General features: G+C 37.8%; 1 protein-coding gene across 1 annotated transcript; it reads right to left on the bottom strand.

Moving 5' to 3' along the window:
* Positions 1 to 1,731: 1,731 nt before the first annotated feature.
* On the bottom strand, positions 1,732 to 16,155 carry LOC111462376. The gene is made up of 22 exons (XM_023105911.1): positions 15,076 to 16,155; positions 14,705 to 14,820; positions 13,411 to 13,619; positions 12,104 to 12,223; positions 11,230 to 11,358; positions 11,020 to 11,145; positions 10,696 to 10,751; positions 10,515 to 10,614; positions 10,321 to 10,438; positions 9,635 to 9,844; positions 9,174 to 9,510; positions 8,342 to 8,435; positions 6,969 to 7,077; positions 6,471 to 6,742; positions 6,248 to 6,375; positions 5,848 to 6,082; positions 3,821 to 4,009; positions 3,434 to 3,717; positions 3,068 to 3,281; positions 2,703 to 2,945; positions 2,497 to 2,579; positions 1,732 to 2,393 (listed from the first exon to the last, which is right to left on the bottom strand). The coding sequence occupies exons 1-22, from the start codon at positions 15,900 to 15,902 to the stop codon at positions 2,246 to 2,248; spliced, it is 4,347 nt and encodes a 1,448-aa protein (XP_022961679.1). The 5' UTR covers positions 15,903 to 16,155; the 3' UTR covers positions 1,732 to 2,245.
* Between the last annotated feature and the right edge of the window lie 1,588 nt (positions 16,156 to 17,743).

Here is a 17,743-nt window from a genome sequence, read left to right as displayed (position 1 = left end):
TTTTTTTTTTTTTTTTTTTTTTTTTTTTTTTAAGGTCAAATTAAGTAATGTATAAACCTTTACGCCGTCTCATTTCATACACATAATATATATATATATATATATATATAGGCTTAAATTTTCAGTAGAAGAATAATTAATAAAACATAAAAAAGAAAATAAGAATAAATAGGGTTAAAAGCTCAACTTTTATAGAAATAACAGTTTAGTTCCTAAGTATAGTTGCCGACTTTTTAATTCAATTAATAAATAACAATTTTGTTCGGGTTCTTATGTTTACCGAAAATTATTATTAAGATTTAATGAAATTCTTCTCCAAGTAAATCAGTAATTATAATAAAAAATTAGAGTCGGGTTTTTGACCTAATAAGTATTTAAACCTCATTTATCAAGTTTAAATCTAAGAAAAAGATAAGGTAAGCAGATGTCTAAAAGTGAAACGATGGAGTTAAAAAGCTTTTAGCTTGTTTAGGGGTGCCTTTGCGGTTACGGAATCGCCCTCGAGAGTCCCCTTGACTCTTTCGTTTCTAGCTCGCAGAGCTACATACCAGAATAAGAAAAGGAGTCTCTGGATTATTTGTTCTACACTTACGACATCTCTCCGCCTCTTGGGACAATTCGCTCTTCAGGGCTTATTGAGAGGTTCACCGACTATCCAAAGTTGAATGAGTGCTCCTATAGAGCAATCCCCGTTTACATACATTAACTTCGCCCCTTCCTTAGGGAGCCTGCCCATTACTAGAAAAAAATGTGAAATTGCTATAACTTTGCTCTTGGTGTGTCAAAATGTGAAATTGCTATAACTTTGCTCTTGGTGTGTCTCGGGGTCGGTGGAACGTAATCACTTACTAACGTTTTTTAGTTCTAACTTATATCGCTGCAATTGTACCGCAAATCTACAAGTCTGGTACCGGAGAGTTATCAGTATATGGCAATAATTGATTAGTGATTTGTATATAATTTTTTAATTTAACTTTAATTTTAATTGTGAAACTCTCATTATATTTTAAAATTTAATTTCCAACCTTAGTAAAAAGAAAATAATTAGATTATATCGTACGACGTGTCGGACCACCAAGATTGAAGGCCATGCAAAGTCGACGCGTGCTAATTCAAAAACCTCAAATTTCATCTCCTCCGCATGCAATTTCTATTATTTATACGTTATCCACAAAAAGACGAGCGAAATCGGATTGTCAACTCCATCAAAATCACAGCGGCGATCATCATGTCCAATCAATCAAGACCAGGGATCAGCCGGACTCTCTACGACTCCCCTCCCTCCTCTCGCCACATCGTCAAGTTCTTGACGGCTGCAACCATCGGTACCATCTTCCTCGTCTCTTCTGGATTGACTATAACAGGAACAGTTCTAATCCTCATACTGTCCACTCCGATTCTCGTCTTGTTTAGTCCGATTTTGGTACCCGCGGCAACTGTTCTGGTCCTGGCGGCTGCCGGATTCTTCTTCTCCGCAAGTTGTGCGGTGGCAGCGATAGCGGCACTGACGTGGATGTACAGGTACGTGACGGTGAAGAGGCCGCTAGAGGCAAAATTACAGAAACGGGGAGGGAGATGAAGGAAGGAAAGAGCGGAAGAAAAGGCCGAAGGTACAAAAAATGGCGTTTGTTGGAGATTTAGGGTTAGGGTTTTGAAATCGAATGGTATAGTGTTTGTGTATCGTCTGCTTTAGTTAAGCTTCTCTGTGATGATCTGTTTAAGGATGAAATAAATCACAAATTTCAGAACCATTAGATTAGTAAAGAGTCAATGCTCAATAGTGTTAACAATTCAGACAGTTCTCCGCCATAGCCACTGAGCTTATTACAGTAAAAAAGGATGTTAAATCTACCAGACAGGTTGGGATTCAAAGGGAAATAACACAAATCCCAAAATATATACATCACTGTGAACAACACAAAGGAAAAGGAAAAGGAAAAGGAAAAGGAAAAGGAAGATAGTGTCTTTAGGGAAATAAAACAGAGGATTTGATTACAATTGGGAGAATGCTTCCCTTTTTTTGGTTCATTTTTTCTCTTTATCTATTTGTTTGGGTTTTAAATTTAAGATGATTTGGGTTGTTATCTACTTCTGCCCTAAGAGTCAATTGAGTGTGGGATGATGAAGCCTGCCTGCCAGCCAACGAGCAAACCCATGTGGTGAAGAACTTTCCCTCCCCCAGAAAAAAAGATAAGGTAAGAGAAAATAGAGTCTCTGTCATGATGAGCAAATAATTATATAATCATCAGGACTGCCAGAACATATCGAACTCGTTACTGTACAAGGATCGATCTTGGATCTCCAGATTTGCAACGTGCCAATTAACGAGTCGGGATTGGAGAAATTTACAAACAACCAATCCCGCTGGGAAGATCCACCATTCACTTTCATCCCTGGAAAACACAAAAAACAAATATATCAATCATGTCCATCAGTTTGGAGTTCTAAAGAATAATGGAAGTCACTTCTTTTCAGGTCATGGAAGAAACCCCTCACATGTTAATAGTCCATGGCTGAAAGCTTGGATGCTTGGACGATTGAGATTTTGAGTGAACATACCCACAGAGAAATGCAACCAACTGGGCAAAAAAGGTAAAGCAACCAATCAGATGGGATGGTCCAATGATGAAGTCATGAGTTAGTGAACACAACAGTTTTGGCTTGAATATTCAGGTAATGGAAGTGAACGTGATGGGACTTACAACATTGACCAAGGATGTGAGGTTCCACAACGCGTAGACACGAGCGAGCCCTGCAGAACGTCTAGGTCCTTGACTGAATAAGGCATTGATTCCAGCAGGGAATGGGAGGAGAATGCCGAGAGGCAAAATAAATAGAACTAGAAAAACGTCTGCCAACGAGAATGAGAACATCTGGAGCAGGGTAAGCAAAACCAAGCTGAAATCCCCTAGAAGTAGCATTGATATGACTAAACCAACAAGATCCTGCAATTGGCAGAAGAATAATACCAACATGTGTAAGGTCCTACATAACAAACCACCCTCCAAACTTGAAACTATAATTGTTAACCATACGTTAAAGCTTTGGACAACATTGACGTATGTACCTGGTGACCAACAGGTTTAGTATTGTGAAGCACATAAGATAGAGGGCAAGATACATCTCTCTTCTCCTCGAGCATTTGTAGGCTGCTGACATCTAAAATGCCACCATATCTCTTCTTTCGCTTTGCACTGCCTTCAGTGGAAACATGGTTCTGGCTTAAATGTGTTTCTTCCCTCGAAAGGAGAGACTGATTTTCTCTAGGAATGTTCTTTACACTGGAAAACGAGAGTAGAACATAAAATATAAACGAACCTGAACGCAAAAGTATGCAAGAAATTTGCAAATATATCTACAGCTAATCTTGTCTGTCAGATAATGATGAAAACCATAAGCATTTTTTCAACATCTCCAAAATAATATATATTACCATGAACTTTGGTCATATTGTTCATTTTCATGACTTCTTGTGGGCGGAGGACTGGTTCCTTCAGCGGCATAAATGAGGAGACCATACTGGCAATAACCACAGGCTGTAGCCTGAAACCATGCAAGATCCACACGAATGCCATGATTCCTCAAAGCAGGATTTGCAAAATTTTCCAGCCATCTAACAACAGGTAGAAATGTTGATCTAAGCTGACCACGACGAACCAACCGTAACTGTGCATTCAGACCAGCAACCATTCGGTACCATGTCGTAGGTGGTAGAGCCTGCAAATCATAATGCAAAACCCATACAGGAGAAAAAATCTATTTAATATTATTGTTTACACAACAGTAGGAGTAATTGAACTTCGAGTTCCTATTAGCAAACCTGACTCATGAGACTAGTAAGAATGTTGTCGTTATGAAGTGAAAAAGAAGCCATGTAACTTCCATCGCCTCCAAAGAGTAAAGACAGTGGAAATCTTTGATTCAAACGAGGAGGAAGATCAGTTCTTTTTTCGTCTCCACCCAGAAAGAAGTCCACAAATGCAAGCATTAGATCGGATGTTGCTGCGACCTATAGTTGCACAAAAATCAGCTAAAATTATCAGAGCTAAACATCATGCACTAAGCTAGCTACTTACACATGAAGGATAATGGTTTTGGAGAGAGAAAACCAAGAAAGGAGCACCAGATAGATAATGCACACATATACGATTAATATAGCAGTAGAAAACTTGAGAGACCAGCAGGTCCAAAGTGAATTGCACATTAAAAAAAGATCATAAATTTAATCGATGACTAAAAGGAAGCAAAATTTTTAAGAAGTTTTCACATCAAATATCAATAATATCGTTTCTTTCGTAAATAGATGCTAAGGACATTCAATAACGTCCAACTATACCAAAAAGGAATGAGTAGCGGCAATCAAAGAGTTCCTGGATTAGCAAGGGAAGATTATATTGTTGAGGACAAGTTCGAGAAAACAAAGATGGGCCCCTTAATTGTTCTATCATAAACAGATCGCCCCAACATCATTGCATGCAAAAGATACATGCTAAGAGAAAAGAGAAAACCAGAGAACAAAGCCCTCCAAGCTTGAGTGAAAACTACAGAAACTTGATTGGAAGTCTCTTCCACTAAAGTGAAAACCAATAGCTACACCTACTCACAATTATGAATTACCCCGTGGCATTGAAGGGACAAAGGCATTTTCCAAAGAGACAAAGACTCATACTCACAAAGTCATCCATCCAACTCCCCCCACCTGGTGCCACGCTCGTCCTCCACTTCCAAAAAAACACTTCTCAATGGCTTCTCATCGATCCATATACTCATTGTCTTGTTTTAACTTATTTTTCCACCACCAAGTTGAAAAACTCCATTTCAAGTTTCCATTCAACAAAATTGAAAGGACATGAACTAAATCATTACAAACTAAATTTCCAAAACTCCCCTCCCCAGATTCAAAAAATAATCGAATATTGGAGGTGAAGCTCTAGACTCCTCGACAATAGGCGGATATAATCATAGTTGGTTATTATATCAAAATAAAAGGTTGGTTATTGTGTTGATGCCATTCCACTCGAACACAATGAAAATTTTTAATCAAACACTTTCTATTGCTCAAATAAGTTTGAAGTGGAAAAATGAGATCGTGTGGGTCCAAAGATGGCAATCCCCTCCTCCCTAAGGGTCATCTAAACCTAGCCTTTGACGATCAAACATTCATATCCTAGTTATCGATGGCATATAAACTACGATTAAATGCAGTTAAATCAGTATTATATTTTACCATCTCAACCCTAGAGGCCCGTTTATCTGTAAGACTTCCAACCAATCATTTTAAGTGCAGCTCCTCTCAAAAGTTCTTGAGAAAAGAACTTACATTAGGATATATTGATCATTTAGGAAAAACTAGACTTTCAATGTCATTTTCTCTACAAGTTCACCTTTCCATTAGTTCATTATTTTTTCCTTCTTTTAAAATATTAATAGCTCGCCTGATCCTCTGCACACAGTACCTCCATCTAGGAATTCGTTCCAAAATTAAGTCTTGCTCACCCCATACACACGTCTAAAATGAGCAAAGCAACAACAGATGAAGTTAGAGGGCATAAAACATGTGATCTTCAGAAAGGTTGTTAAGACAATCTAAAAGAGCAATCTTGGGTTGGAGTCTTATTTTTTTGGTATAACTAGTCGAACTTGGCTCCTTTTGTTGGGCTGTCTTTTTGTGCCTTCTATTTTTTTCATGTTTTTTTTTAAGAAATCGCTGCTTCTCATAAGAACTCCCATATGATAGCAAGTAAAGAGTGAGTTCAACATCTACATAGACAGCAAAGATTCCAAAACCCCGAAGATACAGATGAAACTTATATTGGACAATAAAACATGACAAAGATACAAACCTACCTTAATGCCTTCATAAAGAGCACGAGAGCGGCAAGATCGCAAGCAAGCATGATCATATTCTGATCTAACAAATTCACGGAGACGTTGCAGCTTCAGCCTTCGACGCCATTGCTGCCATGACCATGCAAGAGGATAGGCAAGGGCAGAAAGAATGCTGTAAACTGCACCCTCCCACCATTGATATGCCGCTATAGCATTGATCTCATTCACAAATGTATTAAATGCACTCTCGTATCTGATTATCAAAATAGAGGAACTCAAATGTTAATCCAGTACAAGCACCTGGCTACAGATAAAAGTATTAGATAAGAGGTCATTTAATTGATAGCGAAAAACGGTATATTGAAGACATGTTAACATCAACGGAATGCATTGAAAGCAATAAATCATTATTTCTTACACAATCTCTTTCAGTTGTTCGGGAGGGGAATGTGAAAGATGCCAGGGTTCACTAAAGGTGTTTGGACCCATAAAGTACACTCTATACACATGGCTCTGAGACTCCTCAGCTCTATTTGTTTCCAAGACCTATAACACATAAAGCACCGTATTAATAAGACTTCATATATTTATGTATTTAGGATGAGTCAGAGGGATTAAAGGTCATTTCATTAGAGAAAAACCTCATTCAATGACTCCAAGAAAGGAAAGGAATGATCTATTTGAGATCCATGTTGAGTTGGAACAGGGCCAGGTAGCTCATCCACCCCGACAAATTTCATCCGTGCAACACTAAGCACCAATGCCAGCAGAACAAGGAGACCAAGTAGAAGACCACAAAATAGCCAAGGACCCCCAAATGTATAAATTAACTCTTCAAGAGCAGTATAACATTTTGGCATGTGGTACCTATCTGAAATGCATCTGTAAGGGCAAGGAGTTTCAGCAATGCCACCTGAAAGAAGTTAATAGATGAGGTTCACTGGCATCGCGTACGTTGTTAACCTTGAATCTTACAATCAGTCTATAGAAGTTAAAGGAATGAAACGCATAGATTGAGGTAATCATGTTATTCTGCACGACAAGAGACCAAAGCACTCTCAAAATCCACAAAACAGTACATTCATTAGCCACTAATTCTCTGTTGAGCTCTGACCTTCAGAACATGAATAAGAAAATACCTCGAACAGATACGTAAATGGCACGGTGTGGAAGCTCATCCGGAGGACATTGTTGACAAAGAGCTCTATCAGATCCACTAACATTCTTGAAAGTACCGGCGGGACATTCCTGGAAACATTACAGATATTTATCCACTTGAGAGAGTGGTGGAGAGATTACAAACCCTAATGGTCTAATTAAACGTATAAATTTTTCTTTTTAGAATTTATGGCTATGGCTGAACAAGGGTATTTGTTGGTATTGGTACATTTCATGACACTGGACGTTCTTAAAGTTGAGTCCAGACATTTCTTCTTCTGAGTTTGACCTCTATTTTCCTTTTTTCTTTTTTCTTTTTTTCTTTTTTTGAAAAACCATAATTTCATAGAGAAAACAATAGTAAATACAAAGGGGCAATACAACAAAACAGCCCAAATTAATCACCATGGGTTGGCCAGATGGTCAATAAGATTACGAGTGTGGGGTTCAAGCCTAATAGATTAAACGAGTGGTCAATAAGGTCAAGAGAATGAGATTCAAGTCAGAGCGGATACCCACTTGAGATTTTTTTTGTTCATTAAAAAAACATCCACCTAGGATAATTGTTTTAGCAAGGTCTAGCCTGTTAGAATAGTGGAGGTGTGCAGAAACTTTTACTTGCTTGTTTGGCTAGATTCAAGTATTTCGGCATCGTGTGACTTCATTTTACATTTTAGAATATGGAGTAATTTTCTGGTCGGTTCATGGATAGTTTTTAGTTGAAGCTGTACTAATTGTGTAGCATATCCAAGTTTGGAATTTTGAAGCAATTGAAAGTTTGAGATTAAACTTGACTCACTAAGAATGTATTTTCTTTGGATTTTATCCTCATCTCTTCAAATTTAGGAGATGCCAATAAACATGTGGACAATGGAGTTCAAGGAGCCACATAAACAAGGCCCAAAATGGTAGAAACAGAAATAAGGCATCAGAGGGGAAAAACGAAAAACAAATGAAAAGGTAAAATCATTTGAAAATAGGATTTTGACAACAACGTAATCAAGAAGACTCGCACAAAAACCTTTTTTAAAAATCTATAACCACGTCCACCGCAAAATGTCATCAAAATAAAAAAAATTTAAAAAATCCATCAAATTATTTGAAATATTTTAGAATTTCAAATAATTGATCTTTAACTGATAAAAGGAAAGAGATCTACATATGCTTAAATAACATTTTAAACATTTTCTAAAATCTTCTTTCTGGAATTTGTCTGAATCAATTTCACAATATGTGGAAAGTGTGGTGTTTTCATGTCATACACGTTCATTGTTTCTGAAAAACTAAAACATAAAACATTTTTAAATCACGATCCAAACCAGGTAGTAACCTATCAAAAGGACCAAAAACAGACCTCACAAAATGTTCCGTAAAGACCTTTAGGGCACGCTCTCCCAGTCACGGTACCACTTTCACCTCCACCACCCTGTTCACCACCTGTACCTCCGCTGCAAAATACAAGCAATCGATGGTTAAAAGAGAGGATTTATTCCTTTTGCTAAACTGTAAAAAGAGAACCCTTGAACAGCTACACCATGCAATTAAACCTGCAGAAATAAATACAGTCGTCGGCATCCTATCTAGTTATAACAAAACAAAAGCTGAGAAGGTATCACAGAGCACTACAACAGAAACAGAAAATCCAGAAGCTTTAAATATTATGTTGTGTTCTAGGTTGTCCAGGACTGGTATATATACTTCAAGGAGAGATGACACTTATATCATCCATTTACCAATCAGACTAACTCATTCAAACAACTTCTCATCCATTTACCAATCTTACAAGGGTATGAAATAGTTTCTTATAGTTTCCCAATCCTGAACTCTCCAAATGAGCTCAAATATGAAAAATAGGAGGGTTTTATACAAGAAGCTTTTATAAGTTGATCTGAAAGGGGAACAACCCTTAATAGACGAAGTTATTCCTCTGGATTACACCCCTGGCAGCATCAAATACCATGAATAACGTACAAGAGAAGAGCCCCTCCAGATTTCACCTCATGGAGTGAAGAATCCTTCTCAATCTCTCCGTTAGTTGTAATTTTGCTTCCAAAACAAAAAAAAATATATATCCAAAAGGAGCCAAAATACAAAATAGCAGCCTAATAGTTAAGTTGACAAACATATCCCATGCCATTTACGGGAATGAACCCTAACATAGAACTTAGTATGGGCAATGTACTAACCACGTATCAATGTGTCCTCTCACACTAGCAATGGGCTGGTACACATCTCCTGTAGCTATATCGGCCCAATGAAAGTGAATCCTTCCTCCGCCACCTCCACCACTTCCATTTGCTATACTATATCCACCAACACTTGAAAGAACAGCAGATGAACCGAGAGTCAGCGTACGAAGAAACAGGAGGATAGTTCCACCAGACCCTCCCCCAGGACCTGCACTATTGGCTTGCATATTAGTTAACTTCTTCACTTCTGAAGTTCCGTTGAAATTGTCTCCATCAGATGTCACCAAGCCTTCAATGGATAAGCTTGACAATGGATGCGCTAATGAGCCCATCACTGCATATATAACAAAAATGTAGTAAAGAAATTGAATGGCTGTTAAGCGAATTTAATAGAAGCTGAGTATTTATTTGGATTGAAGTCTCAAAATGGAAATAGAACATGCAAACTATAAACTCACCTATAATGCCTCCACCTGAAGAGAAACTAGCTAAACTATCATTTCCACTCCCGCTACCAAGCTCACAGGGAAGACCTGCTTCTCCATAAGAGATGCCACCTGGAACACAGTTATTATTGAAGCAACCTTCCCCACCTCTACCACCATACCCGCCACCACTGTATATTCCACTGCCTACGATATGCCCTCTTCCCACACCTCCAGTGCAGCCTGTAATTGCAAAAATGTTCAAATTAAAAAATGAACAAACTATATAAAAAAAAAAATGTTTCTTTTCCAACCGAATACAGCTACATAGAGTAGCAGCTAGAAACAAGCAAGCGAACAGAATTAACTAGTAGAAAAATAGTTCTCTAGGTAACAAAAAGAACCTAAACACCCTCTCTTTGTTAGTAGCCCTTGTATGCCCTTTCCTTCATTTTTAAGGAGGGAGGAAAGGAGAGGATATAGACACCAAACAGATCTAATTGTCTCGCATGCCACTAAGTCATACACAAATTAAATTCCAATGCAAAACAGAACAGCACACTTTCTGCTAAAATATGAAAGGAATAGCTTGCCTTCCATAGTATTTTAACTTTAAAATGTACCGGAACTTTCAGGTGTAAGTGTGAGGATGCATAGCAAAGCAAAACAAAGGATGAAAATGAAAAAACACATAATATGGGAGAACCTAATCAACCTACCCATCCCAGATGCACTGATCATTCCGTAAGACTGGACGATTATAGATCTTGCCCTGTGGAAATGAACAACCGAACCTTTGATAAGACCCTCTACGGTGATATCTTCAACTCTGCAGATCTGAAAAGGCAACAAAGTGTCAATTCACTACAAAAATGTAAATTCCATGCCAGACTAGTTCCATTCTGATAAGCACCTGGAGGGTGAAAGATAGAGATGAGTTCACATTGCAATCTTCTGGTGGATGGAATAGTTCAATAGGGCAATCTTGGTCTTCACAGTAGAGCTTAGGAGTCCTATAAGATGTGAAATTAAAATAAGCAGGTTTGAAAGGATAAACTATGAACGAGAGAAACAAAAGCCAAGTTCAAACTTACACAGTATTTTTTGCTGCATCATCTAAAGGGCCTCGCAAAATAGATCCAGGACCAACCTTTTTTCCAAAAATAGATGGCCAAATTAATAACCAAACACAGACAGTTAACCTACCAAGCCACACATTAAGATTGGCCCACTAATGATTCCCATCAAGTAAAACAAAGGATTTAATGATTCTGCTAATAAAATAATGTACTTCAGAAAGAATATTTTATCCAACTTGAAGAGTAAGCATTCCATGGCATTCCATAGTTGATCCAACTAAGGCATAAGGTAAGTATAAAACTGACGGTCAATCAGATAGCAAATTCAGTGATACTTACATGAATACTATAGAATAGAGACAGAACTAGACGCTGTGCTTCAATCCTATCTCCAGGACCTGACAAGTTCAATAAACCTTGTCCATGGACTCCCAGGTTAGCATTAGAATGTATAACAGATGATTCCTATATGAAAAATAAAAGAATGAGATGCCTTAAAATGGAAGGATACAAAAAAAAACTAAGTCAACGAAGTTGTGATTAAATTACCCGAAGAACAATTAAGTTACTAGCCTCAAGCAAGGATGTCACAACGCCTGAATCTCCACCTCCATCTATAAGCAATTTAGAATTCCACATCAAAAACATTTTCACTGACATGCGTAGTGCCCCATACACCTGGAATTGTAGACCGAGCATTCTCACATCACAATGCAAATAAATTATAATATATTGATGATTAGCAATACCAAAGTGCTATACAAATAGAATAAATTAAACTACACCAATCATATATACAAAATATCATAAAAATACAGGAAACTGGGAGGTATATATTAGTACTACCAATGCAGTTCACCTATTTCCAGCGCTGAGAAAGGAAAAACTTTTTTTTTTCCTTGTTAAATTGCTGTATCATACCCACCACAGAAAAATATAAAAATAAAACGAAGAAGAAGAAGAGGAAAGAAGGAACTTTAATGAGAAGTTGATAGGTTTAGCTGAAAAAGGCAAAGTTTTATTTATTTGCACACACACATATATGAAAAACCAAGCTTCCATTGAGAATAAGGAAAAAAAAAATTAGAAGGATAATAGATAGAGTTGCCTCAAAGAGTATCAAGGTTCCCAATCCCCCTGGCTACCCATTTTCTACATATTCATGGTGTTGTGCTGTGTAGGAAAACCATTCAATAAGTTGAAAATTGACAATGAAACAAAAGTACAAGCACAAAAGATAAAACCCAAGCATACCAAAAGCGAAAAGAAAAGAGAGAGAAACGAAGACAAACCAACTTATGCATGAAACAAAAGGGTTTGACCATGATAAACATTGCTTCCCATTTCTAAATCATGAACAGACGAAAAATAGTACTGCAGGCATGCAAAGCATAATTGTACTACACAAAGAAAAAAGGTTTACCTTGATTTCTGAGTTGCTCATTAGAAGTTCTTCTGCCAATAGCTCAAACTCTGATGACGCATAGTGTGCCAGCCCAAAACACAAAACTCCACCAGATAAGAGACTAATCTGACCTTGAACCTAGTTTATAGTATTGAAAACCAAGATTGAGATTGTTGATAGAGCTCATCTCAACATAACCACGAGGGAGACGAAAAATATACATTAGAAGAATCAAATGAGAACTTGGCATGCACAATATGATGCTAGTTTCACTTTTTATACCAACTACCAAGCCATACACAACAAATGATAATCTACAAAACATTTCCTAAGATGCAAAGCACATAAGTTTCAGAAACCAACATCAGCTAGAATACTGGGTTCAGTAAAACTCACCTAAATATTAATTAATTAGGTAAAATAACAGTTCAAATAAGAAAAGGTGAAGCATCAAATATCAGAAAAGCTAGATACTTAATTCTATCACTAAAGGGGACAAATCAGAAGAGATGGTAAATTAACAGTCTTTTTCTTGCTAGTTTGGGTCTCCAATTTAAAGGAGACAAACAATAGCTGAAGAAGAGTATATTGAAAGCGGAATAGGCCGTTATCTGTAAGGCAAGGTAAGTAGAAGAATAAGAAGAGACAATACAATCAAATTAGTTGAAAGACAGAGAAGGAAAGCATTGTATGGCAATGAGGAACAATATGCACAGAAATTCAAGGTGCACAAAGGTAAAATAAACAAAATTTTCCAAGTGTTTTGCTCATGCTTCAAAAAGAATATATACAATCGTGAAGGAACAAATAAAAGAAAACATCAAATAAAAGCAGAACGAGTATGGATGCATGCAATATGTCAAGGTAATATTGCATATTTCCAAGGAAAGCTAATCCTTGTCACTGAAAAAGTCATTTGTGATGTAGGATGAAATGTTAGATAATTAGCATAATTTAGTAAACAAAAAGTTAGGTGCATTTAGATTAATTAGTGCATAATTAGAAGTTTGGATTTAATTGATAATTTGTTTTATCCTATTGTAAGCCTACAAATAGCTACTTTAAGAATTGTAATGGGAGCTTTTTGAATAGAACATTGTTCCAGAGAGTGTTCTCTCAACCTTAGGGATGGATTCACCCCTCATTTAGCAATGGATCGGCAAAAAAATTGTGGAATATAGAGTCCCACTTGGAAAAGATATATGTATGTATATGTATAGCTCAAATGAAATGGTTTGTACTACTCTGTAAAGTAGAACTTCTCCATAACCAGATTCTCGTGCCTGTATAAACAATCTAAACTATGTTTCAGGTTAATTACAAACCTGAACACGGCTCCAGAGCAAAGGAACTGAAGCCCTGGCATTATTTCGAACATAAACATTTGTCATTAGTGGTTGATTAGGAAACTCCAAAAGAAGTGTGTCCGTATCTGTTGTCAAATTATGATTGGAAATTGTAAGGCTTCGAGGAACAGCATCGTACAGAGTTCCAGCACCACCAGAATTTTCTGGGCAACCCAAACTACGTCCCCCTACATGAATAACATTATATTTGGCAACAGCTTAGCAATACAACTAAATGAATTAACACAATGACATCCATAGTAAGCACAAAGTTACATTGCAAACAAGCAGTTGAAATACAGAAGAATTATTGTAAAAAAATTGTTGAGAGATGAAAGTAGTCAGTCCAATCTCGCTTCATTCACTCATGCTAAATACACAAGGGGAAAAAGGTTGAATACAGCATTGAACACCAGAAGGGGACCAAACATCATGAAGAGCTAAATGAAGGGAAAAAGTAAAGAACGTGGAGACTCTCAAGAAGGATGTTTCTGAAGTCCATTCTATAAATAGATATTTATGATACTATAAACAGGAATCGGTCTCCCAGTAAATAGAAAATTGAGTGGTTTTAAACATGCTTCAAGTTTTAATACTAAACATATTTTAAGCTCTTGTAGAATGCATCATCCACACTCCTCTGAAAATACTTTACCCTTTTTTGTAGGAGTAAACACTTCAATAATTTAGTGAAATAATGTTTCTTCAAAAAAATTAGAGTACAGTCTCAATAGAGCATGAAATGAGAAGGAAATAATAAAAGTTGGTAGAATATAAAATCAAATATTTCCAAGTCTCCATCCTAATGTTGTGTAAATTTTACTCCTCTTTACTCTATTTCTCAGTCTTAATGACATTTTGACCTTTTAGAGGATTTCTTATTTTGTAATCCCCCATGGCTCAGGGTTTCGCTTTCCCACACTTCGTAATATTTCATAATACCAATAAAATACTTTGTTTCCTGTCCAAAAGGAGGGGAAAACACCAATCCAACAAAATAGCAAAGTATGCAACTGAGCATACATAAATCAGCCTCTCCCCATGCATATTCTTGGAGTTCAATAAATATATTAACATGATACTGAAGCACAGATTGAAGAACAAAATTCATGCATGCATACATACATTATATATATGAATGTATGTATGTATGCATATAGTCGTGTGTTTGTGAAATGGTAATGGGTATGTGTTTGTATACGTTGATGTGATACAGCACATTACTTCGTAACATATATAACACTGAAGTTCGTCAATTGCTTAGAACTCTCACCATGAACAAAAATGCGAGGATCATCATGCCTGCTGAAAACATCAACAGCGATTCTTCCACCACCACCTCCACCGTATCCATTACCTCCACATGCACTTATCTTGCCGTCACCAATCCTGTTCTTCACAAGAAAAATACTTTAATATTCAATTTTGTTCCATGTCCATGTTTTATGAAAACAAAAAGAACCAGATTTTTTTAAAAAAGAATGGTAAAATGGAAACCAGCTGCATTAGGCTCTCAAATATTCTCACTCATCCAACGATAAAATCATCGAACAAATAGGAGCAGGATATGCACTGTTCCAATGTGAAAACAAGCTGAAATTAAAGAGAGCGAACAAACAGATGGGGAGATAAGATGATAGTTACATTTTGTGAGCAAGGATATAGATGCTGCCACCCGACCCACCTCCACCTTTTGTCCCTCCATCACCCCCATCGGCAAGAACAACCCCATCAATTACTAGAAGGTCGTGGACGTCCAACTTCACCCTCCCGCCGCCCATTCCACCATAGTCCACCTCCTTGCTCGTTGAACCACCCCGGCTCCCAAAACTGCTAGGCTTCTGCAGCGACGCCCATGAGTATGCATCACCTCCCCAAACGTCTTCAGGAAGCTTAGTTTTATCCGTCAAACAACATGCTCCCCTCCCTCCATGTCCCCCACCTGCCCCATCAATAGTTTGTGGCGTCCCACTAGTCTGTGGTGGCGGATTCCCAGCTAAAGCCGTCGTATTCACCACAGACCCATTGAGAAAGCTAGCATTACCGGCGGCCAACTCAAAACTCCCGGTAAATATAGACGAATCATTGCTCAACGTAAAATTGCCAGTAATGTTAATAGTAATCGAACACCCCGGTTTAGGACAATCAAATTTCACCCCAGGCAGGATATAAAAATTCCCCTTCCCGGCTATATAAACATCATGAGTAAGGTTCAAATCGTTGACAATCTGACATGTAGTATCCAGCGAGCCAACGCCATCTAAATCACGGGTGCAGGAAACCGAAGGTGGATGAGGCGGCGGTGGCGGTGGGGCCGGCGGCGAGTAATCCTGGTGAAAAAGAAACGCATCGTAATCGGTAATAGAAAATTCGTCGGTGGACGTGGACGACAAGACAGAGTGAGGCTCTGTAACAAGAACAGCAACTACTACAAGCGCAACAAAAAGGAAGCGGAAGTGAAATCGAGCCATTCACTACTGTCAAAAGTCATTAGGTCAGAAGGTGCAAGGATTGAGCTGAATTATCAAATGCGATTAGGGTCAAAACTCCATCCACCATGGAAGACGAATTCATGAAATTCAGAGGTGAAAAACCCCCCCACCTCCCACTGAAAACCCTAGAAATCGCTCTGCAAAAAACCAGACAGAGAAGGTAAGATTGAGGTTTTTTTTCTTTTTTTTTTTTCTAGAGAAGAGCGAATGAAAGAGGAAGGTGGGGGAAAAAATAAGGAAGGGGCCTTTACTTATTTCCGGGACGACTGAAATGACAGAGAAATGTTTAAAAGCGGCTTGAGTTCAATGCGCTCGCCGACGTGTCATTTTCTCATTGGTTAAGTAATCACAGTCAACTCTCCTTTTTGACTTTTCGTTGTGTTCCCGCGCGGGTGTTGGCACGTGTGGAGGTTTAATCGTGGTACTTCCTCACATTATCACTCAATAATAATAAACCCTACTCCTGTTCTAAGAGCGTGAAAACCACACGCTACTTCTAAACGACGTCGTGTAACGGCATCATCCCTATTAATCCGTCGTTTCTTGTCCGAGATTAATACTCTCGACTGTTTTCAACCGCGGTGGAATCGCGTGGGTGAGAGAGATTCAAGAGGTTGTGATAAGTTGTTTCGGTTGAGGGATGTAATTTTGTCACCGCCCAGTGAGGATGAAACAGCTAGGAGGTTGGTCAAGGCGTTTGACTGTTTTTCAACGGAAAGGATTGTCTGTGAGATAAGATGAAGCCGGTCACTTTCGGAATGGATTTGGTGGTGATCTGATCGTAGGATTGAAATTTTTGGAAACACGGCACCGTGCCTAGCCTACCACCAACTCAACAAATAACACTTTATTTTCCTTTTTTGGAACTCAATTTTTGGGTTCAATAATAAATTCCCATTATGAATATAAATAGAAGTGTTTGTTTTAGACTTTCCAACAAATTAATTCTACTTTCTAAATTTTCTAATTTAATTATGAGTTCAAATATAATTTTGGCTATGGGTTTGTTCCGGTGCATAATGGAGTTTGTTTTCTAAAACCAAATGTAGCGGGATCAGGTAGTTTGTCTCCTTGAAAACAGTCGAGATGTACACAAACTTGCCCATACACTCAAAGATATCAAATAGATAAAATAGTTTGAACTTTGTATCAGTTCGGTTCGTATGATATTATATATTATAATGTCTTCTTAAAAACTATGTATGATTATGTTGGTTGGTCGATCGTGTGCTAGTTTTTGGTTTAGGGTTGAGCTCGGTGAGATTTTTTAGTAAGTAAAAATGTAACAACCCAAGTCTCCTGCTAGCCGATATTGTCCCTTTTGGGTACAGATATTGTCTTATTTAGGTTTTCCATCATAAGCTTTCCCGGGTTTTCCATTATAAGCTTCCCCTCGAGATTTAAAAACATACATGCTCAGGAGAGGTTTCCACACACTTATAAAGAATGTTTCGTTCTTCTCTCCAACTGATGTGGAATCTCACAATCCACCCTCCCTTCGAGACCCAACGTCTTTGCTGACACTCGTTCCTCTCTCCAATCGACGTGGGATCTCACAAAAAAACTTCACATGAATCGTTAGGTTCAACTAAACCATAATAACTAAGTTGAAGCCTTCAAAATCATAGGAATCACGTTGCAAGTCAAATGCTAGTTACATACTAAATCGAGACCAAAGTTCAACAAAACTTGTTATTCAACCTAATCGTTGATGCGACATACTCATTAAACCAGCAATCAATTATTCAAGACCTAGTGTATGCAGTGTTTGGTAAATGCTATAGACATCTCACCATCGTCATAAAAAGTTATTCGTCATA

This window comes from Cucurbita moschata, unplaced genomic scaffold, assembly GCF_002738365.1.
Source record: "Cucurbita moschata cultivar Rifu unplaced genomic scaffold, Cmos_1.0 Cmo_Scf00027, whole genome shotgun sequence".
Lineage (NCBI taxonomy): Eukaryota > Viridiplantae > Streptophyta > Magnoliopsida > Cucurbitales > Cucurbitaceae > Cucurbita > Cucurbita moschata.
The sequence above is the reverse complement of the archived record's forward strand: the minus strand, read 5'-3'. Positions and strand labels throughout refer to the sequence as shown.